Source organism: Hyperolius riggenbachi, chromosome 6 (assembly GCF_040937935.1).
Source record: "Hyperolius riggenbachi isolate aHypRig1 chromosome 6, aHypRig1.pri, whole genome shotgun sequence".
Taxonomy (NCBI): domain Eukaryota; kingdom Metazoa; phylum Chordata; class Amphibia; order Anura; family Hyperoliidae; genus Hyperolius; species Hyperolius riggenbachi.
Window position 1 is genome coordinate 272683070 of NC_090651.1, and position 24114 is coordinate 272707183.

The 24114-nt window shown below is 44.5% G+C and overlaps 1 protein-coding gene across 1 annotated transcript in view; it reads left to right on the forward strand.

Moving 5' to 3' along the window:
- Window positions 1–24114, forward strand: part of SCN2B (sodium voltage-gated channel beta subunit 2) — a 69976-nt gene that overhangs the window by 39187 nt on the left and 6675 nt on the right. The window contains 2 exon segments of the mRNA XM_068240872.1: window positions 3875–4085; window positions 4200–4396. Coding sequence (XP_068096973.1) covers window positions 3875–4085; window positions 4200–4396 — 408 coding nt within the window.

Sequence of the window (24114 nt, forward strand, 5' to 3'; positions counted from 1 at the left end):
GATCCAGGAGATTGTGTCAGCGTTACAGTGCCACCCGGTGGTGAAAGAGGGGTGAAGAGACTCTTCCATCACCCCTATTCCATCACCGGGTGGCACTGTAATGCTGACGTGGTGTTCTGGATCCAGATCACATCATATCATGTGATCGGAACCAAGAAGACACATCGGGATTACATCGCCACTGCGGTGGAGGAAGAAGAAGCCGATCCAGCTGTCTGGACACATATGTATGAGAGCTCCCTGCCACTCTACCCTGCCACCACATACCCTGCCGAGCCTGCCAGACTAGGGTAGACACACTTCCCCAGCGGCAGGAAAAATTTGGTGCAGCAGCCAAGTAAAGTTTTGCAGCCAAATAAAGTTTTACTTTAATTGACTTCTAAAGGGGTGCATGAAAAAAGGGCTCCAGGAATAAAGGGCTGGATAACAAATTGGCGCGGCTAGATAACAAAATCTCAATAACGATAAACATGGTTAACAAAATGAATTACCGATAAATACCATTTTAAAACAGATGGGAGATGAAAACGAAATAATGACTTTATAAATTGTTACATAATTCAACAAACATACAGCTTAACCTAACCCTACTCTCACACAGAACCCTACCCTGGTGGTGCCTAAACCTAACCACACCCCTGGTGGTGCCCAACCCTAACCACCCCCCCCACAGTGGTGCCTAACCCTAACCAGCCCCCCGGTGGTGCCTAACCCTAACCACATGCCCTGGTGCTGCCAAACCCTAACCACTCCCCGTGCCCAAACACCTTTACGCACATAGAAACGATAATATATTTCATAACGTATAATCTGCACATGCAAACTAAATAACATGACACAAACCATAACGTTGAAAGTTTCTAAAACAATAGCATATTTCAAAAACTTTAATGGTCTAAGGTTGTTAACAATATTTATCGGGCACCCTTTTTTCTGCTTTTGGCGCCGTATTAACGATAAATGCATTAGAGTCTATGGCAGCGCCCTTTTCGTCCACTAACCGCCGGCGCCCTTTTTTCCTGCTACCTTCTAAAGGGTTAAGAATTGTGTGATAAAAGTAACATGAGACTATTAGTCACCTATCTGCAGTGGTGATTCTCCGAAACAACACTTTCCAATTGTTTCTTCTCTAACAAGCACTCAGATCATAAACGTATGAAGACACAAGAGTCCCTGCTCTGTATACTTTGCCCTGACTGTGTGGGACGCAGAGTGTGTGTGAGCCAGAAGATCACTATTACAGCCTGCAAGCTTGCATTTCTTTGAAAGTCAGTAATGGGCATCTATGTTTCCCTATTGACAGGTGAACTATATGGGAATGCTGTAGTAACATAAAAGCAACATAACTGCTTATAAATAATGGACAGATCACTTAGTATGTTCCTGCTGCTAGCATCGATTATTGCTTTATTTTTGTCTGAAATTATTTTAAAGATGTACATTTTAAGGTTTAAAGGGCAAAACTACTTAAAAATGGGGGGACGTCAGTGATTGATTTTAAAGATGTACATTGTAAGGTTTAAAGGGCAAAACTACTTAAAAATGGGGGGACGTCAGTAAGAATCAATTCAGAAAGTCCATTATCCCTTTATTGAAGCTGACACGGTAGGTTAAATGTTAAGAATTTGGAAAGAACATGAAATACAGGCTGAATTAAACATTTTAATTGTAACTACTTTGGTCATGTACCTTTTACATAAGGAAGATCCATCCACTAAAAGCTTTCTTCTTTGTTTGGAATTTTGAATACATTTAAAAATGTTTAAACTGTTAGACCGCAAGAAAAGCACATAGAATCTGATATTGCCTCACCTTGAAACTCAGGTTCAAGAGCATGAAGCTTGCTTGCTTGAGTAGTAGAGTACTGACCAACAGTAATGAGCTCAAATTTCGAATAGTACCGTATATCCTCAAATATAAGTTGACCCAATGTATAAGTCGACTCCAATATTTGACCCTCTTAAGCTGGAATTTTTTTTATTGGCTCAAGTATACGTCTACCCAGGGAGGTTAATGGCAGCACTTGTGGACAAGGAGGGGTTAATGATTGCACTGCATAAAGTATTGCAACCATAGATCCCTCCTGGACCTACAGAGCAGCCAAAAACGTCTCCAGGTTCCCAAGTGCACCAATTATCCACTCCCCCTCCAATTGGGAATGTCACTAATAGTACACACATTATTTAGAGTAGGTTCACACTTGTTCTAAAAACGTATCAGTGGCTCCGGTTTTTGGCCCGGATCAGAATCGGAGCCACGGATACCAATGTTAAAAATAGAGTCCATCTCTACAAAAAAAAAATGGATCCCTCTGCGTTCAGGGGGATCTATCTTGAAAACCTGAACGAAAGGTCCGGATTTGCAACATTTTCACGGACCCCGGATACACGGAGGGGTAGTGAAAAATCAATGCAAAAATGAATTCCCCTCTACACAGGAATCTTTGGAAACAGAAACGGATCAGTTTTCTGTGTCCCAGCCCTGCCTGTGGGCTGCCATGCTAGAGGGGTAGCAGCCAGGACGGGGGTTGCAGCGGGCGGCGGGGAGGGGGGTCTTCCACCCCTCCCTCACCTGGGTCCCCCCTTCCCCGCTCCCCCTCCAGCTGGTTTCATTAATTAAAATCTATTTAAAGCAATGTATAAAGGCAAGCGGAGAACTAACCTCCTTGCGTTCCACCGCTCGCCGCGTCACTTCCTCAATACCTCCCTCTGTACTTCATTGGGCAGAATTACAGGAAGTGACGCAGTGGGCGGTGGAGCGCAAGGAAGTAAGTTCCCCGCTCGCCGCTTGCCTTTTATACACTATACTTTGCTTTAAATTGATTTTAATTAATGAAACTAGCTGGAGGGGGAGCGGGAAAGGGGGGACCCACCCAGGTGAGGGGGGCACACCCCCCCCCTTACGTGAATCACCTGAAGCCCGCAGATACCCCTTTGCATTGTAAACTCAAAATTACCCACAAAATCCTAATTATGGTTGGAATCCAAATTGCAAAAATTACACGATGTTTCACAAAACCGAAATTGCTCATTACAAACAACACTAGTGACCTGCTCTACAATTAGAATTGGTCTAGTACAAAATGCTGCTGCAATCCATTTTAAAAGATAGAATCCTCCAATATTGCAACCAAATACAATTTTGCAACCTAGTTGCTTTATTGCTAAGAAGTTCCAGCTTGCTTTGTGTGTCTTTTGAGTGCAGAGGGGTAATGATTGTTTGTAAGAAAATCACATAGAATTACCTTTGATATGCGATTTTCTTGCGGAGCACATTGACTTAACCCAAAACCAACGCAGTAGAAATGCAGCACGCGCAGTGTTAGCGTTTAGGTAAAAAAAAAAATCAAATCGCCTAAGTGGGCGAAGGGTACTGCAATTATTATGTTAATCATGGTGTCCTTACGATTGGTAAATTTGCATCCAATCCAAGAATTCCCAGGCAAGTAGAATAGAATATTATGGGGCAGTGATAATCATGCACATCTATACAGAACTTTGTAGTATTAGTGGCTTGATAGTATACTGGTTAAGGGCTCTGCCTCTGACACAGGAGACCAGGGTTTGATAAACGGCTTTTCCTGTTCAGTAAGTGAGAACTTATTCAGTAAGGAGACCTTGAGCAAGACTCCCTAACACTGCTAATGTGTATAGAGCACGTCCTAGTGGATGCAGCTCTGGCGCTTTGAGTCCGTCAGGATAGAATATAAATGTTGTCTGTCTTGTCTTGTGCACAATTTATTCCTGTTTCCACCTGCATGCTTCCTACCTACACCCTCATTCTGTCCAAAATCTGCAGCATTTTAGCTGTTTTTTTCACCTCCTAGCATTAGTTTGCTTTGCATAACCCTTCTCTAACACTTTTCCACCAACAGTTCATTCAGTATGATAAGAAGATCATCAACCACCGAATTGAAAGGTTTCAAAACCGGGTGGAATTTACAGGAAACCCTATCAAAAACGATTTAAGTGTGACAATCCATAACGTGCAATTACAAGATGAAGGGGAATACCACTGTTATGTGCTGAATCCTCCAGACCGCCACAAAGGGACAGGAAGGATTCGTCTGTTGGTGCTCACAGAGGGTATGTTATTCTACCTTTCTTGTTCTGGCAGAATATCTGTTTGCACACTAATGCTAGTCTGTCCCCTGTACTGTACAGATGTGTGTTTACCCCTTCTGTGTCCTCTTCTCTCAGTTCCCCCAGAAAGGGATTCCACAGTGGCTGTTCTGGTTGGAGCTTCAGTTGGAGGTTTCTTGGCTCTAGTCATTCTCTTACTGGTTATCCTAAAATGTGTTCGAAAAAAGAAAATGCAGCACCTTATCTCAGATGACCAGAAAACAGAGGAGGAGGTGAAGACTGATGGAGAAGGAAACCCTGAAGGAGAACTGAAAGTATGTGAACAATGAGGAGCTTGGGGAAAAGAGGGAGTGGGTGAGTAAGGAGTTGGGGATCTCACATATTACAATAATACAATACAATACAATACAATAACATTTCTATAGCGCTTTTCTCCCATAGGACTCAAAGCGCTTAGGCTCTCTCAGATTCAGTAATTAGTAGGATGAAGTATTTGACTGAGATAAAGGGAAGAAAGCAACTGTAACGCCGCCAACATTACTAACCAGGCAAATAATGTAGCCTCCTGAGACAAATATGCTTGCCTGCTCCCCTGTTGGTTCTTGAGCTGTGCCAATAGGCAGTTGGCAAACATTGCTGGCTTATGTACAGTAGACAGTCATAGTGTTTGTGACTCGTACATGGAAGTCGATTGTAGGCTTTGATTTCAGAATAAGGACCTCTTTACTTAGTGGTATGGTGAAGAACGTATTAAGGAATGAATGTTCTGTTTATTTAAATAAAGATGATTGTTATCTATAATATGTACTTGGGAATATGATGTGTGTGTGTGTGTCTGTGTGTGTAGCTCATGTATGTGTGTGTGTATCGTGTATTTATGTGTTTATGTGCATGTGTGTACATAATGTGTTTGATGATGTGTACTGTGGATACATTGCATGTATAGTGTGTGTATACTACAGTATATTGTGCCTATAGTGCATAGTGTGTGTGTATTGTGTGTTTGTGTCTAGTATGTGTTTGTTTGTTTATATATCCCAAAATCCCTCTTTTATTACATCCTCCAATCGCTGAGTCACCTCAACCTTGCTTGTAAACACAAGTGAGCAGGGGATCGTGTTTCAGATAGACAACTAGGCAGGGAAATAAATGGAAGAGGAGGAATATATTATAGATAAAAAGAACCCCCAGCATGCAACTATTTGGCACTGACTACTAAAGGGCCAGTGCTCCCTAAGTATGTGATAACTCCAAATCATAACAGCAGAAAAGTTTTGAATGCAGGATTAGCATCTTTATCACTTAATATCAGACCAGTTGCTGTTGAAATTTGATTTTTATGGCGACAATCCCGGTTTAAGATGGTATACAATACGCATTATCTCTGAATTGCTGCATTGTTTGCAAAGTGCATTGTATTTTTCTAGTGTTTATAACGACGGATCGTTGGTCACCAGTCTTATCTCCCGAACGATAGTCTGTACACACGTCGGATTTCACGCGAAAACGTCCGAACGACGGAACGTTCAAACGACGGGTCGTTCGCTAAAATCCGACGTGTGTATGGGCCTTAAGTGTGTGCATGTGCAAAGTTTGTAAATATGTGTGAATGTGTATACTTTGTGTCTGTCTGTGTATAGAGTGTGCACACAGTGTGTGCATAGTATGCATGTATAAAGTATTTGCAGGGCCAGTTTAAAGTGAATTCAAATTAAAAATACAAGATTTCAGAAATAAAATGTATTTTCTAAATTATAATGATAAATAGCAGCTTTTTTTCAGCTGCATGATGACAAATATAAAATATTTTACATTTATTGGAGGAACCCCTCCCATCCTTTCATATTGCCGGGATTTTTCCGGCAAACTGGTGGAGGAGATAAAAAACAAAAACAAAACACAGGCTGCTACTGATGATGTCACAGGGGAGGTGATGTCAGCTTGTGTGAGATTTCACATAGACGATGCCCCTGGGAGGGATGGTAGCTGATGACAAACACACCCATTATCTAAACCTCCTACTAAGCCCTGATGTAATGGCTGCCACCTGTATAACCCTAGTTAATAAAAGAGAAGGGTGAAAAGCATTCACTGAAATGCTCATAGGCTTGAAGGAGTGTTTATTTATCTTTGTATGTGTCAGAGTGGTGCAACTAAATATTTTGAATTAAAAAAATGTTTGGTTTGGGTCCTCTTTAAGTGGCACGGGGACCCATGCCACAGTACCTGGTGGCCCCCGCGGACCCACACATTTTTAAAGGTGGGATGCTTTAGGTACCCCTATGGACTCTAGGGCATTTAAAAAAAAGTTATCTGCTCACCTATTTAGAGGGAAGACTCTGCATCCCATAGAATCTTCCTATTCCTTTGTGCATGTCCTTGTTCTCATGCTGTCCCTCACATAAAATTGGCGCCTTTGAGACTTCTTGGAAGCCTTCGGTAACACACTCATCCCTCGAGTGCATCCAAAGATGGGCGCATCCAAACGCATTAAGTAATCAATCTGTCTACAGAAGTAGTCAGGAACACAAGTACTTCGGATGTCTGCCCAAGGAGGGGGAAAGAAATATTTTACCCGGAGGTCGATTCATTTCACCAGGGGGACAGTGATGTAACAAGGACACAGAGAGAGGACCGGGAAGGCTCTACGAAATCCAGAGCCTTTCCTCTTCTTGGGTGTGTATCTAACTGTATTTATGCATTTCTGTCCCTCGGCCCTTAAAGATGGACAAATGAAGAAGAAAGAGAAACAAAGGGATTTGCTTCCAAAAGGGATGGTTAGGAGCTACGTAAAGTAAGTAGTATTCATTTAGGACCGCTAGCCAGCTAAATATTGTAATGAGTGGAGAAAGTTCAGGCATGCATTTCTCACAAGACAGGAAATCAATGGTTTTAGCTGGTAAGGGATCTCTCTTGGGTAAAGACTGAAATCTGTGCAGGCTCAGCATGGCTGTATGGAATCTAGGGACATACTTTCAAACTCTGGTCAGTGATTTATCTCTTTGGGCTTGCCTCCAAGAAACATCCTATGTCACAGGGGACCTTTATGACACTCAATATCACTTTTATGCATGCCTTCTCCAAGCCAGTGCCTCCACAATTTATTGCAGAGGCTTCAGTATTGCCTACCCTTTACTACTGACATTTCACCGGGAATACTAGTATCTTTTTTTTCTGTGTGGGACTGGGAAGGTTTCAGTCCTCAAATTGACCCATTTATTTTGTTAATTGCCTACTTTCAGGAATAGATCACTAAGACTGAAATCCTCAAAACCGATATTCTGTGCCATGGAAAGTTTTATGGGCCAGGACACTATTTAAGGCCCAATCCCTGAATCTCTGGGTACAGAAGTAAAAATAACACCTATCAGCTTAGAAATTGGAAACCTCAAGTGAGATGTTGTGTTACTAAAAACTCATCTGGAAATTTTAATCACATGACCAGTAGATAGGAACAGATAGAGTTCAGGCTTCTCCTGGTGTCTGGGTTGCATCATCTACAATATTCAGAGTGCAAGGGGAATGGCACAGAATGAATTTGTCTCAGAAGATTGCAGTCTGTAGCACAGCAAGCAGTGGTGCAGGAAGTGGCTACTGTCTGAGCTCCTAGACAGTTATTTTGCAGATGATTTATATGGAATCAGCTCATCAAGGAGCTTTCATAGAGACTTAAACAAGTTCCTGTGTTCCAACACGGATCTAGAAAACATTTTTACCTTTGAGTTTCTTCTCTTAAGTTGCGTACACAAGCACAAAGAATGTTTCCTGCGGGACTAGATATATTGGGTGACAGTTTGGGGCCTTGCAAAGCTTTCTGTTGCTATGAAGGGGGTGGGATGGACAACGGCGTGGCACACTATGGAGCAACTACAACGGGTGGGTTAAGGAGGTAAAACAATGTGCTTTGGCTGACATGATTTGGCCCTGCAGACCTCTCAGTGATGCTTTGAGGAAGCTGTACAGACATTCTTAGTAGAGACGGCCCAGACCCACCAGCTCTGCTGAGACCCCTCTAGACTGTGTACTAGGATTTTCGGTCCACTGATGGTAATGCTGTCATTAGGCTATCATTGCCTGTATGCAGGGCTGAGGCAGAGGCGAGAGAGGCTCCAGCCTCAGGGCGCAGTGTAGGAGGGGCACACAACTCACTCAGTCTATCATTCTCCTACAGTGTTTGAAGCAGAGAGAAATAAGAAAAGGGGATAAATGGCAGTGATTGCAAGCCAGATAACTAAAGACTAAGGTGTTGCTGGGGTTGGGGGCCTTGGGGCACCTTGGTGCGGATGGCTGGGGTGGACCGTGGGAGGGATGGAGGGGCACACTTTGGTGTCTCAGCCTTGGGTGCTGGAGGACCTTGTGCCGGCTCTGCGTGTATGTATAGCCATATGCTATTCCTCTGTGTCTACCGCCCCTTGCATAGTATTAGTCAGTAACTGTATTAGCTGCTCTACACAATAAAAAGGGGCACTTATAGTAATCATATCCCTTTACATGCTTTGTTATAGCTTACATTTCAAGACTTTCAGTTCAGTGGAAATAATCTTGCTTAAATGGAATTATGCTGTGTGGGGGTGTGAGCGATTTCACAGCTGGAGCAGATAAGGTAGAATGTTGCAAGACAGACTGGTCAGTGATTGAATGAGATAATCTAGAACAGAATTTTGCCTAATACAGAAGGTATTTGCAATTATACAGGTTGGAGTCTGCATTTGAGGTGTCCCACAATGCATCACTGCTGAATATTCAAATCTTCTGTTTGTTGCCCTTGATAACTAAACACACCTACAGAACCACTGAAATGCAATAATGTGTCGACTTGTTAATACAGTAGAGTCCCAGTTATCCAGAACTCAACTAACCATAATTCTCAACCAACCAGAACAAATTGCCGGCAGTACTCAGAGTGGTGAAGGCCGACTTCTTAGGCTTTTTGTAGATTCTGCTGTGCTTAGACTGGGTTCCATGGCTCTCCCAAGGTTGATATACTTTCAATTACTGTATTTTAACATTTAATACTGAGTGGGGTACTATATTGAATTAATTAGGCCTATTTTTAATACTGAATCTCAAGCAACCAGAAAACACACTTATCACACTTATTGGCATCAGCCAATACCCGTTGGTGCCAGATAACTGAGACTGTACTGTATTACAAAGCAAACCTAATTAAGCATGCATACAGACTGTTTGGACTGGTTAATCCTCAGCAGTGCATGGCAAAAATTAATATGGCTCTATGGGGTTGGATTTGAAATGCTACACTGATAAGGATCAATCAGTCCAAAACATGTTGGATAATTTGTGGCTATGAACAATTAACAAGCTGACACATCATTGCATTCCAGCGGTTCTTTCAAGGACAACAAAAGGACAATTTGCATAATCAGCGGTGATGTACTGTGGGAGACCTCATATACTCACTCCAACCTGAGTAATCACAAATGCCTTCTGTCTAAAGAAGCCAAATTTCTGTTTTGCACCTGAACAAATAAATATAACTTTAACTACTTCCTGCAATATGGATGCTTGTAAACATACTATTGATCAGCAAAGGCCGTTTGCTATCTAATAGAGTGTGTTGGAAGAATGAGGGGGGGGGGGGGGGGGGAGTTTGGGCGGGGGGGGGGGGGTGAGAGAAAGCACAATCATTGGCTACATAGCTTTGTGCAGCACTGAGTAGTATGAAGCTAGCATTAACGGTATTCCTGATCTGACCTAGACTGCTGAGATCAAATATCATGTGGTGCTGGTAGTAAAACGGAGTTGAGTTTTCTGCATTGGAGAGATTGTATGTTTATCTGTACTAAGCGCTAGGTGGCAACAATCCGGTGAGCCCCTTTACTGTTGGTGGGGGTATGTCCTGTCTATACAGCACGAAGTGGTGATTTGGAAAGTCGGCTGTTTGATGCACTCCGGGTGTTGTGTGAAATCTGATTGCATTACTGTGATACAGGATTACGCTATGTTAGTCTGTATTTCTTTCTATATTACTGGAGAGCGCAGATGGAATATTGACTCAAACTGTTTTTCCTTCTGGAACTTTTAAATCAGCAAACCCATGGTGCGGGACTTTATTAGTTGTCAGGCGCAGTTTTTAGTATTATATTGTAGATCCATGTAAACTGTCAGCATGAGGGTATTGCTGACTCTCTAACTGGAAGCTGGGCAGCTGTCATTTTACGTGTCTATACAGTTACAGTAAAGGCACACTTCTACTATCAGTGATAGTAGAATATTGGTAATTATAGCGATCTATCAGTGATAGTAGAATATTGGTAATTATACCAATCAGTGATCGTAGAATATTGGTGTAAGGCTTGGTGGTGTATTCTCCACAGTCAGCATGCAACGCATGAGCTGACGTGGAGGAGGTACACACACTAGCACAAGGAAACAGGCTATCCCTAGTATAGTGGAGGGGAGGACTGACTCCAAAAGGAGATTGTGGCGCACAGGGCCGGTGCAGATCCGACAGCCACAAACAATGCTTTCGCTATAACGTCTCAGCGCAAAGTAGCGCTGAGCGCACAAACCAGAACTGAGGAGATCAGGACAGGTAGACAGAATGAACGCTTGCTAGCTAGCCGCTACTTAGTGACAGCAAGCGTCCACAACAAGACAGACTGGAATGAGGCAGCCAAAGCGTAGCGGCGATGGCGTGCCTCACAAAGACAGGACAGGATAGTCAGGAATTAGCAGGATCAAGATAGATGAACGTAACACAGATAAATATACAAATAGTATGATTTCCTAGCGTATTACAATTACAGCTATCAATGAAACTATTTGTAACGTCTGACTAACATATGTATATATCGGCAATGAACCGATATATGACATAAGCAGGAACACTGACTTAGGACTGGAACGATACAGGGAACAGGACTCAGAAGGATTCGCTATCTCTTCGCAGAGATGAACGCAATCCACAAACGGTAACAGGACAGGATTCAGAAGGATTCGTTATCTCCTCGCAGAGATGAACGCAATCCACAAACAGGACCAGGAACAGGATAACTAGCTCAGCACGGGTGATCAACGTGCTAGAACTGACTAGCTGAACACAGGATATAAACAGTTCGTGTACGTATATATCAGCGTCACTGATGTATCAACGTAACACGAATACAAGGAAAATAATAAACGTGCTGGTATGCATATATATGGGCAATGGACCAATATATGATGCAAAACCAGCAAAGTATCTTTAGAACAAGAAACACGATCGGGGGCTGAAGCGACAGCAAGACAGGCTTAAACTGAAGCTATGAAAACCCGAGGAGTCCTGCAGGAAGCAGATCTTTATACTGAGGTCATCCAATGGGAGCAGACATGCAGATTCCCACACAGGTGAATGATAATCAGTCACAAGCTGACAGCAGGGAAAGGCAGACAAAGCTATGCAGCTTGCATGGAAAGAGATTAGAACTGCCTGAGCTGCAGCACTACTACTTCCAGCAATACCTGCTGCAGCAGCGATCATGACAGTACCCCCGCCCTTAAAAGCGGATTCCAGACGCTTTTCAAAACTGAAATTCCCAACAAAACAGTCTGACTGATAATTCATGATGACCGGGACAGCCCGGCAAGACCAAATTCCAGAATCAGTCCCCACAAAACTGGACCCATCAGAACCAGAACCTACAGAACCATGCCCATCAGTACTACAAGCCCCAGTGTAACACCCATCAGAACCATGATTTCCAGAAGAAAGCCCTCCGAAACTCCCTGAGCGATACCCACCGCCTTCCAGGAACCGTTCAAAAACGCCAAAGCCTTTGCAATGCCCACCGGGACTGTCTTTACCAACACAAAACCCACTGTTGAACCAGTCCAAGGCACCAGGACAAGTTTTCTCAGAGACCTCCCAGAACACCTTGAAGCTCCAAAGATATCCCCATAGGTCAGAACGCCCCTTAGGCTCACATGGAGAACTATCAAGAACCCCTATGGAACCTAGGGCAATTCCCGAGTCAGGGCCACAAGGACAAACATCAAGATCAGGGCTTTCAGGGACCAGAACCATCTCTGGGCATGCAGGCAGACTGGCAACATCAGAACATGTTCCCACTAAGGAAGCATCAGAGCACGCTAACACCTTAGACACACTTGGGCATTCTGGCATACAAAGAACATCTGGGCACATTGGCACAAGAGAAACCTCTGGGCATGTCAAGGAACTGTGAGCCTCAGGGTCAGCCAAGACAGGACCAAAACCAGGACTGGCCAAAAAAAAATCATCATGACTAGACTTCGCAACTACTGGACTTTTACACGAGAATGCAGGATCAGACTTAGATGTCGCTGATTCCAGCAAAGTCAGTAACAAATGAGATTCAGGGGCACTAACAAGACAGGACAAATCTTCTGATGTATGCACTGAACCAGATAGGGACTCCACAACTACCTCTGGACTGGACAGAGACTCATCTAATACACTGGATTGGAGCTCATGAGGCGCTGCAGAACAAGTCAGTATTGCAGCAGCCCCCACTGGACTAGGCAAAACTGAGGAATTCCCTGGACAGGAAGGGGACTCTGGAACCTCTGCCACAGCGGCCAGAGAACCAGAATCTTTCAGGATACAGGGCTGGGTTTCAGGAACACTCATTAGACCGGACTGAAATTCTGAGATTTCTATTATTTTGACCAGAGAATCAGAATTATCCATGTTACAGGGCAAGACTTTTGAAACATTCAGAGGACAGGGCTGGAGTTCCTCGGCTGTTACAACACTGGAGAGGGACTCAACAACATTGGTTAAATCAGACTGTGTACAGGGCAAGGTATCTAACACACTTGCTGACGAGGACAATATTTCAATGGCTTCTGCTTCGCTGGGCAGAAATTCATCAAGTTTTATTAGAGCAGACTGTAATACCAAAACAGCTGCTAGACAAGTGAATATTACTGCAACACCAACTGAGGTAAGCAGTGCCTCAGACTCCTCTGCTAGAGGGTTTGAAGTATCCAAAGTACTGGGTGAAGCATAAGACACTTCGACCACAGCTTCACTGGACAGGATCACTGAACAGTCCATATTGCAGGGCAAAACCATGGAAGCACCTGCTGGACAGCATAATGATTCTGTGACCTGAGTTTCATTGGAGAGATCTACTGCACAATTCATGGTACAGGGCAAATTTACTGGAACATTTTCTGAACAAGGTAATAATTCTGCGATTTCAGGTTCACATAGCAGATGCTCTGAGCTATTCACAATACAGGGCAAATTTACTGGAACATTTTCTGAACAAGGTAATAATTCTGCGATTTCAGGTTCACATAGCAGATGCTCTGAGCTATTCACGATACAGGGCAAATTTACTGGAACATTTTCTGAACAAGGTAATAATTCTGCGATTTCAGGTTCACATAGCAGATGCTCTGAGCTATTCACGAAACTAGAGCGAGGTGTAGAAACAGGAAGATCAAGACACAATGTTTGCGCATCTGAATCACCATTCATTTGTAAAATTGGAAAATTCAGATGCTGGGGTTCTGAGGTTTCTAGACAGGATTGCTGGGACTCGGAAACTGATGTAGTGCATCTATTGGCATCTGCTGGATCAGACAGGAGTTGAACTTTATTAACACAGTTAATTTCTGCAGAAGTGTTTGCAGAGGCAGGCAAGATTTTTCTGGTGTCTGTTTCACTGAACAAAGACTCATGAGTACTGGCTAGACTGGACTCGGAAGTCAGCAGGACCTCTGGATTCTCTGCTGAGAAATTTGTGCAGGGCAAGGTTAAGAAAGTATCAGTGGCTTCTGTTTTACTGGGAAGTAACACTGAGTTATCCATGGTACAGGGTGGAATTGCAGGAACTTCAATTTCACACAAAAAGAGCTCCGAATCACCTGCTGAATCAGCGAAAGGTGCTGAAGCAGGCGGGTCAGAACGCCATATTTGCGAATTCGGAGTCACATAAAAATCATCCAAAATCAGTTCCCACACATCAATCAAAGGAGCCACACAGTCATACCTACACACACCAGTCTCTATTAGGTTATAGGCTGACTTAATGCATGCATTCAATACCATTTCACTTTTTGCACTGTAAAATTGACAAAATGAACTGAATCATTCTTCCATTCACAGACCAGGGCTTCCATCTCTCCCCTCTCGAATGGAGGATCCCATGCATACTTAACAGCGAAACATTTAGGCTGATCACAGTTGGCAGATATGATTGTGGCAGGCACATGTATAGGGTTAATTAGCAGGTGATTGGCAGATTCCTTATTCTTAAGAATCTCCAATACCTGTAGCAAGTGTTGAACTGTAGTGTATGCAAACTTTCCTTGGTTCACAAATAAGTTGATTTGTTCAATACTCTGTAATATCTCCTCATCATCATACTCAGATAATTCTTTTAAACAAAAATCTTTATTTTCCCTAGCCAGGGAGGAAAGTTCATTAGTAGTCTCATAAGTCCATTTAACTCCCCTGAAAGACAATTGCATTTCATTATCTGTTAATGGCAGAATCTCATTATAGGTCTCAGTCGCTAAGGATAACGACTCTGCAGATCGGACACGTTTCTTAGAACGTTTGCGTTTTGCCTTAGACCCTGCTGCCTTTGGTGATTTATTCAAAGCTGCAGGAAAATTATCAGGAACACTCTCTGCTTGCTGATCATTTTTGCAAACAATTGAAGGGGAAGCTGATTGGCCTGCTGCCAGGAGTTCATTTAGAGGAAAAGGCAATGGATCTATGCGCAACCAGTTATGGATCACAAACGCTAGAAATTCCAGCGGTCTCTCTTTCAAATCGGAATGATTGAGAACATCAAATGCCCACTGAAACAATTGCCCTTTAAACAAAATATAAACTAGCTGGAGTGCCCAGGTTGAAACAGGAGTCGCTTGGAGATCGGGATTGGCCAGGAACCTGGCACATTCAGAGAAAAACTCATTTTCTGTTTCAGAGTTAAGTTCTTCAAATTTCATAAAGGAACAGGAACCATAATTAACAGTGTCATACTTTCTGGGAATCCCCCCCACAATGGGGATTGGTAATGGGGTTTTCATAATGTAAGGCTTGGTGGTGTATTCTCCACAGTCAGCATGCAACGCATGAGCTGACGTGGAGGAGGTACACACACTAGCACAAGGAAACTAGTATAGTGGAGGGGAGGACTGACTCCAAAAGGAGATTGTGGCGCACAGGGCCGGTGCAGATCCGACAGCCACAAACAATGCTTTCGCTATAACGTCTCAGCGCAAAGTAGCGCTGAGCGCATAAACTAGAACTGAGGAGATCAGGACAGGTAGACAGAATGAACGCTTGCTAGCTAGCCGCTACTTAGTGACAGCAAGCGTCCACAACAAGACAGACTGGAATGAGGCAGCCAAAGCGTAGCGGCGATGGCGTGCCTCACAAAGACAGGACAGGATAGTCAGGAATTAGCAGGATCAAGATAGATGAACGTAACACAGATAAATATACAAATAGTATGATTTCCTAGCGTATTACAATTACAGCTATCAATGAAACTATTTGTAACGTCTGACTAACATATGTATATATCGGCAATGAACCGATATATGACATAAGCAGGAACACTGACTTAGGACTGGAACGATACAGGGAACAGGACTCAGAAGGATTCGCTATCTCTTCGCAGAGATGAACGCAATCCACAAACGGTAACAGGACAGGATTCAGAAGGATTCGTTATCTCCTCGCAGAGATGAACGCAATCCACAAACAGGACCAGGAACAGGATAACTAGCTCAGCACGGGTGATCAACGTGCTAGAACTGACTAGCTGAACACAGGATATAAACAGTTCGTGTACGTATATATCAGCGTCACTGATGTATCAACGTAACACGAATACAAGGAAAATAATAAACGTGCTGGTATGCATATATATGGGCAATGGACCAATATATGATGCAAAACCAGCAAAGTATCTTTAGAACAAGAAACACGATCGGGGGCTGAAGCGACAGCAAGACAGGCTTAAACTGAAGCTATGAAAACCCGAGGAGTCCTGCAGGAAGCAGATCTTTATACTGAGGTCATCCACTGGGAGCAGACATGCAGATTCCCACACAGGTGAATGATAATCAGTCACAAGCTGACAGCAGGGAAAGGCAGACAAAGCTATGCAGCTTGCATGGAAAGAGATCAGAACTGCCTGAGCTGCAGCACTACTACTTCCAGCAATACCTGCTGCAGCAGCGATCATGACAATTGGTAATTATACCAATATCCTAATAACTCTCTCTGTATCCCAATTCTCATGCACAACTTCCCCTACCTATGCCCAACACCAGCCACCCCTCTCTTACTTCTAACACTAACCTACCCCTACCTACACCTAACGCTAACCTCTGCCCACTCACTCCTATCGCTAACCAACGCCTACCTACAGCTAACAATAAGCACTACCCACTTACTCTTAACACTAACCTATGCTTACTCACACCTTACACTAACCACCCTTGCTTAACCCTATCACTAACCTACACCTACCTAAACCTAACACTAACCACTGCCTACTTACTCCTATCACTAACCTACGCCTACCTACAGCAAACACTAACCTCTGCCCACTTACTCCTAACACTAACCTACGCCTACCTACAACTAATGACATAATACCTGTGGCGTAGCTAGAAATTATGAGGCCCCATAGCAAAATTTTCATGGGGTCCTCAGAACTAAGCACCTGCCCCCACGCTATGGATATGAGTTGATTGGGCAATGTATGTGTATAGTCCTTGGGCTAAGAGACAAAGACAGAGGGTAGAGCAATAAAAAAAGGTTAATAGTGAACACATCAAGTACAGCCTGGGTCCCCTCTGCTCCAGGGCCCCATAGCAGTTGCTATGGCTGCTATGACTATTGCTACACCCTTGCCTAATACTAACCTACACATATCTACACCTAACGACACCCCCCATTTACTCCTAACACTAACCTACTCCTACCTACATCTAATAATAACTCCCCACCTACTCCTAATAATAATATATGCCTACCTAAACCTAAAAATAACCCCACACTTTCTCCTAACACTAACCTATGCCTACCTATACCTAATAATAACTCCTCCCCTCAATTACTTCAAACACTAACCTACTCCTACCTACACCTAATAACACTCCGCCCCCCCCACTTACTCCTTTCACTAACTTACGCCTACCAACAGCTAACACTAAGCACTACCCACTTACTCCAAACACTAACCTATGCCTACCTACATCTAATGACAACCCCTACTTACTCCTAACATTATCCTACGACTACCTACACCTAATAATACTTAGGTATTTAGTTAGGTGTAGGTTAGTGATAACATTAAGAGAGGGTGGTTAGTGTAAGGTGTAGGTAGGCATAGGTTAGTGTTAGGAGTAAGTGGGTAATGCTTAGTGTTAACTGTAGGTAAGCGTTTGTTAGTGATAGGAGTGAGTGGGCAGTGGTTAGCTTTAGGTGTTGGTAGGGGTAGGTTAGTGTTAGAAGTAAGATTGGGGTGGCTGGTGTTGGGCATAGCACTACCCACTTACTCCTTTCACTAACCTATGCCTACCTACAGCTAACACTAAGCACTACCCACTTACTCCCAACACTAACCTATGCCTACCTACACTTTACACTAACCACCCTCGCTTTATCCTATCACTAACCTACATCTAACCCTAACCACTGCACACTTACTCCTATCACTAACCTATGCCTACCTACAGCTAACACTAAGCACTAACCACTTACTCCTAACACTAACCTATGCCTACCTACACCTTACACTAACCACCCTTGCTTTATCCTATCACTAACCTACATCTAACACTAACCACTGCATACTTACTCCTATCACTAACCTATGCCTATCTACAGCAAACACTATCCTCTGCCCACTTACTCCTAATACTAACCTACACCTACCTACACCTAATGACACCCCCCCCCCCCCCCTCCACTTACTCCTAACACTATCCTACTACTCCTTACACTAACCACCGTCACTTCATTGTACCACTAACCTATGCCAACCTACACCTAATGCTAACTACTGCCCACTTACCTCTATCACTAACCTATGCCTACCTACAGCTAACAATAACCTCCTCCCACTTGCTCCTAATACTAACCTACGCCTACCTATACCTAATAATAACTCCTCCCCAATTACTCCGAACACTAACCTACTCCTACCTACTCCTAATAACACTCCCCCACTTACTCCAAACACTAACCTACGCCTACCTGCACCTAATAATAACCCCCCACCAACTGGGCTTTATATGTGGCCGCTAGACGACTCCAACGGTGTGCATTTGGTGGACAGTCATTTGCAGTAAAAACATTGATGCATATTATTGCACCTATTTTATGTTTCCAGTCATTTGCTCCGATTTGAAAGCAGTTGATTGGATAATCTTATCTGATTAGTGGTGACTGATTTGTATTCCATGCAGTTGCATTCAGATCTGTAAATAATACCCATAGCCCCCAACCGTCCCGAATCCTGCGGGATTGTCCCGATTTGGGGGGACTCTCCCGCTAACCCGATATGACCCACCCAAGTCCCGGGCGGCAGTGAGCAGGGAGGAAGAAACAAATGATCGAGGCGCCAGCCGCGCCGAAGAGGGATGCGGGATGCCTGTCCTTATATGCTATCTCCCTTCTTCCTTTGGAATCTGCCCCCTGCGTATCCCCCCTGCTTGCAGAGTGCGCAGCTAAGCGGAGCGGGCTGTCAGCTTACCGGTATCCATGGACGCATACCGATGTCCGGCTTCAATCTGCTTCCTGTGACGTCACAGGAAGCAGGAAGCCAGATGGTGGTATGCGTCCATGGATACCGGTAAGCTGACAGCCCGCTCCGCTTAGCTGCGCACTCTGCAAGCAGGGGGGATACGCAGGGGGGCAGATTCCAAAGGAAGAAGGGAGATAGCATATAAGGACAGGCATCCCGCATCCCTCTTCGGCGCGGCTGGCGCCTCGATCATTTGTTTGTTTCTTGCATCGGCACCCTCCTCCCCACTCTCACGGCCATTTTCCCCACCCACCCACGGACACCCTTCTCCCCATGGGGGAAATATTTATGAAAAAATATTAGTGGATATTATTCATAAAAAAAAAAAAAAAAATGCAAAGAACTTTATGGTAGGTGTTATATTAATATCACACAATTCATTAATCGAAAGCATGATCACACATGTGGGTAAATGTTTGTCTAGAAGCTGGAGACTGGAGCTGTGAGCGACTGACAGCTGCATACTCAGCTGTGTACTGAGACAAGAGCTACAAACAAGGGAAAGGCTGGATAGGCCCCAGCCTCTGGGCATATGGCCACAAGGGCGCAGGGAAGGGGGCCATACTTCTATTCCCCCCTCACGCTTCACAGGTCCCTCCTGTCACTGTGCTTAAATCTCATTGAGATTGAAGGGTGCCAAGTAGTACATTTGTCAATACTCCTGGAACAATTTACAATTAGAGAGTAATTAACCATTTGCTATATTGGCTCACTACTGACCAATATATGGCTAACTTTAGCACACTTTTCTCTGCAACATGGTACTGTAAGAGTGTGGAGAGGAAGTACAATCAGCAATAGTGGTTTGCCTGTGTTCAGTCTTTCAACCAGGCAGAGTAATTCGGAAGTACAGAACACTACCTATTTTTTTTTCCAATAATAAAATGCAGAATATTCACTTGATTTGGAGTAGGAGTCATGCACAGAAGATGAATGAGGGGAATGAAGCCTGTCTACTGAGTAAGTTGGTGCAAAGACAGCATTCTGGAGGGGAAACATGACAACAGGCCGGGCCCGTCAGAGCTTTACCCCTCTGCATCCTGAGAAATGTCTGTACCTGTCCTGAACTTAGGTCGCACACAGCTGAGAGATCCAGCAGCCTCTGCAGCAGCTGCTCAGCCCCTCCTTCCTCCTGTGTCTGCAACAGTGGGGAGGGGAGGCCCATTACAGCAAGCCGTGCAGGGGAATGTTCATCACTCTGTGGCATGGCAATGGCATGAATGTGTTTTTACGTAGTAGTGTGTGTTTTGCTGGATTATGTGTGTAACACAGGATTCGGTGCGTGTTACAGGGTACAGCAGTCCTGGGTTTGTACATACCTCCCAACATTTTGAGATGAGAAAGAGGGACACTTAGGCCACACCCCTGCCACACCCCTAATCACACCCCGGTCACACCCCTAGTCACGCATACCATAAAGATTTCATAGGAAAAATATGTTGATTTATAATTCAAACCACACGGGTCTTTTATAGCCTGGTTAATTTTCCTTCCTTCTAACACTTGGAAATAAGACATATATCAATTTAAATGATATAAATAACCATTAGAGTATATTAAAGTCATTTTTTTTCAGTAGAAAAATACATATATTTACAAAGGTCTGTACATGAGTCCTGAAGGAGGGACAAATGAGGAGGAAAGAGGGACAGGGCTCCCAAAGAGGGACTGTCCCTCGGGACAGTTGGGAGCTATGGGTTTGTATGTTCTCCCCGTGTCTGCGTGGGTTTCCTCCGGGCACTCTGGGTTTCCTCCCACATCCCCAAAAAACATACAGATAAATTAATTGGCCGTAGAGTACAATACATACACTACACATTACATAACATATGACAATGGTAGGGACTAGATTGTGAGCCCCTCAGAGGGACAGTTAGTGACAAGACAATATACTCTGTACAGCGCTGCGTAATATGTCGGCGCTATATAAATACTTAAATAAATGAATAAAACAAACAATAATCCTAGTACTGAGATTGTGATACATTGTTGTAGTACAGCACTGACATTTATGTAGTTAGAAAGTGGACCTGAACTCTTGCACAGGACAGAAGAGAAATGCACCCTGTATGTATTTAGAGAGTTTTGCCTGTTTAATTCCCCCTCATTTGTGTATAATCACAAGCTGCAATCTGATCTCTTCCCTGTGTCACATGACTGCCTATGGCAGAGACGGCAGATACGCCCATTTGAAAGCACGGGATGTTAACAATATGTCTACTTCCATGAAACAGAAAGTAGAAACATTGCAGATTTATTTTAGGATTTGTATCAGCTTTAACGAAGAAATGTTTTGATGGGATCCATTAATCTGATCAAAATGGTTAGCAGGTTTGCAGCTGCTAATGGGCACAAAATCATAACGATGATCAGAAACGATTGATCGTCTGTGGGCTTGTAACCTTAACCTTCCTGGCAGTAACCCCGAACGTAGGCCGCGCAGGAGGTTTTCTCAGGCCCTGCTCGGCGGATTTTCGTAATTTTTTTTTCTTGTTGGACGCAGCTAGCACTTTGCTAGCTGCGCCAGCACACCGATCGCCGCCGCCCCGCGCCCGATCGCCGCTATCCGGCGCGGCGCGCGCCCCCCCCCCAAACCCCGTGCGCTGCCTGGCCAATCAGTGCCAGGCAGCGCCGAGGGGTGGATCGGGACTCCCAATGACGTCACGACGTCACTGACGTCATCCCGCCCCGTCGCCATGGCGACGGGGGAAGCCCTCCAGGAAATCCCGTTCTTTGAACGGGATTTCCTGATCGCCTATCGCCGGAGGCGATCAAAGCGGGCGGGGGGATGCCGCTGAGCAGCGGGTATCATGTAGCGAGCCCTGGGCTCGCTACATGATATAAGAAAAAAAAAAAAACTGCTGCGCTGCCTCCTGGCGGAATTTTTCATACCGCCAGGAGGGTTAATGGCCAGCTTTAGATAACTTTCAGAAATTCACGATAAACAGACTGAAAGGCAGCTTTAAATGACAGTTAGCATAGCAGTGAGCAGAGAAGGCATTGGGTCAGCATACACATCCTACTGGAGAATGAAAGAGGAAGAGAATCACCAAGGAAGGCAGTATAGAGATAAAAGAGAACACAGCCAATGTAGCCAGGGGCATAACTACAGGGGAGCAGTCTCTGTGACCACAGAGGGGCCCAGAGCTGTAAGGGGGCCCCAACTACTACTTCACTCCCTCCCATAAAGTGATCCATCCTTCAGATAAGGTGTTTTTTATGGCTACATTTGTTATGGGTTTACATTACAATGTACACACTTGTTTTATGACCCCTGCAAGATGGACCCCCAGGCTGTGAGGGTTGCAAGGGGTCGTCAATGGAAAGGGTGGAAACATTGGGAGGGCCCCATCAAAGTTTTGCTGGGGGGGGGGGGGGGGGGCATGTCTTATAGTTACGCCCCTGAATGTAGCTTCGTGGGACTCTGAGAGAAGAGAGCAGAAGCGGCACCATTTGGTTGTATTGCTTCACAGGAGTGCTGCATCACCATCCTGTGTCTATGGAAACATTGACTGTTCTACTGGAGGTTACCTATTCATTGCCACGTTCTTTGCCTAGCAACGTCTGCAACATACAATAGTCTGCAATGTTTATGTTAAAGTACAGTATGCAGATACAGTGGCGTAGCACAGAGCTGTGGGCCCCGATGCAAGTTTTACATTGGGGCCCCCCAAGCACTGTATACATAGCAGTTTGTTTATAATTACCACTATTCAAAGTATCTATAAAAGTGATTATTATGAGCACAGGACCAATAGAGAGCTAATACTGTAGTTGAGGTAGGGCCCTTCAGGTCCCCTCTGGCCCAAGGGCCCCGATGCGGTCGCAATCTCTGCAACCCCTATTGCTACAACGCTGTGCAGATAGCAGTATGATGAAATGAGCCTGATGACCTATTATTTGCCTTTAATCTGTCATGCAGTAGTTTTCAAGTCCTGCAAGGTCACCTAGCTAAGCTCTGGTGAAATGCTCGATCAGACAGAATATATAACCCATTTTAATAGCCCTTGTTTTCTCTTGATAACACAGAACTGGCAGGTCCTGCTGCCTGCTCTCTGCTTCTCATCTATTAATATTTAGTATATTTGTGTGCTCTGGGAGCTGAGCTATTTTTACTGGCGCACCTTACAGCACACTGAAGAGTTATTTTCTTGTGCACAGCTAGATAATGCTTGAAGATGGGAATACATGATGCGTTTCTGCCACTCGATTCTCCGTTCGATCTTTTTTGCCGCTCGATTCTCCACTCAATTCTCTTATCTTCCGCTTGGTTTTCTTATCCTTTTCCATTCACTTCTATCAGAAATCGAGCGGCAAAACAATAGAACGTGAGATGCCAATGTGATTAGTTCACTCACACCTTGTTCTGAAGGAGAGCATCAGCTTCAACTGATCCCTTGCCCTTACTGGAGTAGAGGGCACCCTTTTACACATAGCCCAAGTGAGAGTGAAGCTCAACTGGGGGGTGCGGGTTCAAGAATAGGTTGTTGAGTTGTGGATGATCTCCCGGTCTGTGTTGTTGGGGACTGATTTGGGCAAGCTTGTGTCCTACTACAAACCTGCCGCAACCGCCTTGATGCTCACGGAAGGAGACTGACTCTCCACCCACCACCAGGTACACTGGGGGGAGCACCAGGGGGAGGTGGGTTGAATGTGCCCAGTTCAAGGGTACCAGGTTCAATAGTACCTGAGTCAAAGGTACCTGTTTTTGATGTACAAACTGTCTGTGATAAAAAATTGTACTTGTCACTGTCATAAATGCATGTGTCAGCAGCAACGCCACACATCTTGTGGATGTATACCTATGTGCTTCCACCCCAGGGAGGGCTGTCACAGAAGAGCCGTGAGAAAAGAAACGCAATCACAATCGGTTTCCTGCATCGATTGTTTATTAACGGGCCAGATCAAAATTGAATGTTTAGGTCCTAGCAGACCTAAAGCCTTGGGATCTCTGCCTTTTTTGGAGCTGATTAGCAGAGCTCTTTTCATGAGACAAGTTTTCTCTCTGGTAAGGCATGTTTGTTTAATTCAAAAGGAAAAACGGAGCGCTCCGATGGTGCGTTACCACTTTTAATGAATTAACACGCTTAAAATCAATGCACTTACAGTGTATGTGCAAGAGTTGCACATTTAAGAGGCCACCAGCGAGTCCCCTCTGCGTCCTGTGCCTGGCCAGGGCTAACAGGGTCCGTGCGGATGGTAGGCAGGTGTGGAGGAGGACAACCGCCGGCTCACGATCCTCTCGGCAAGCCGTCTGACGTCAC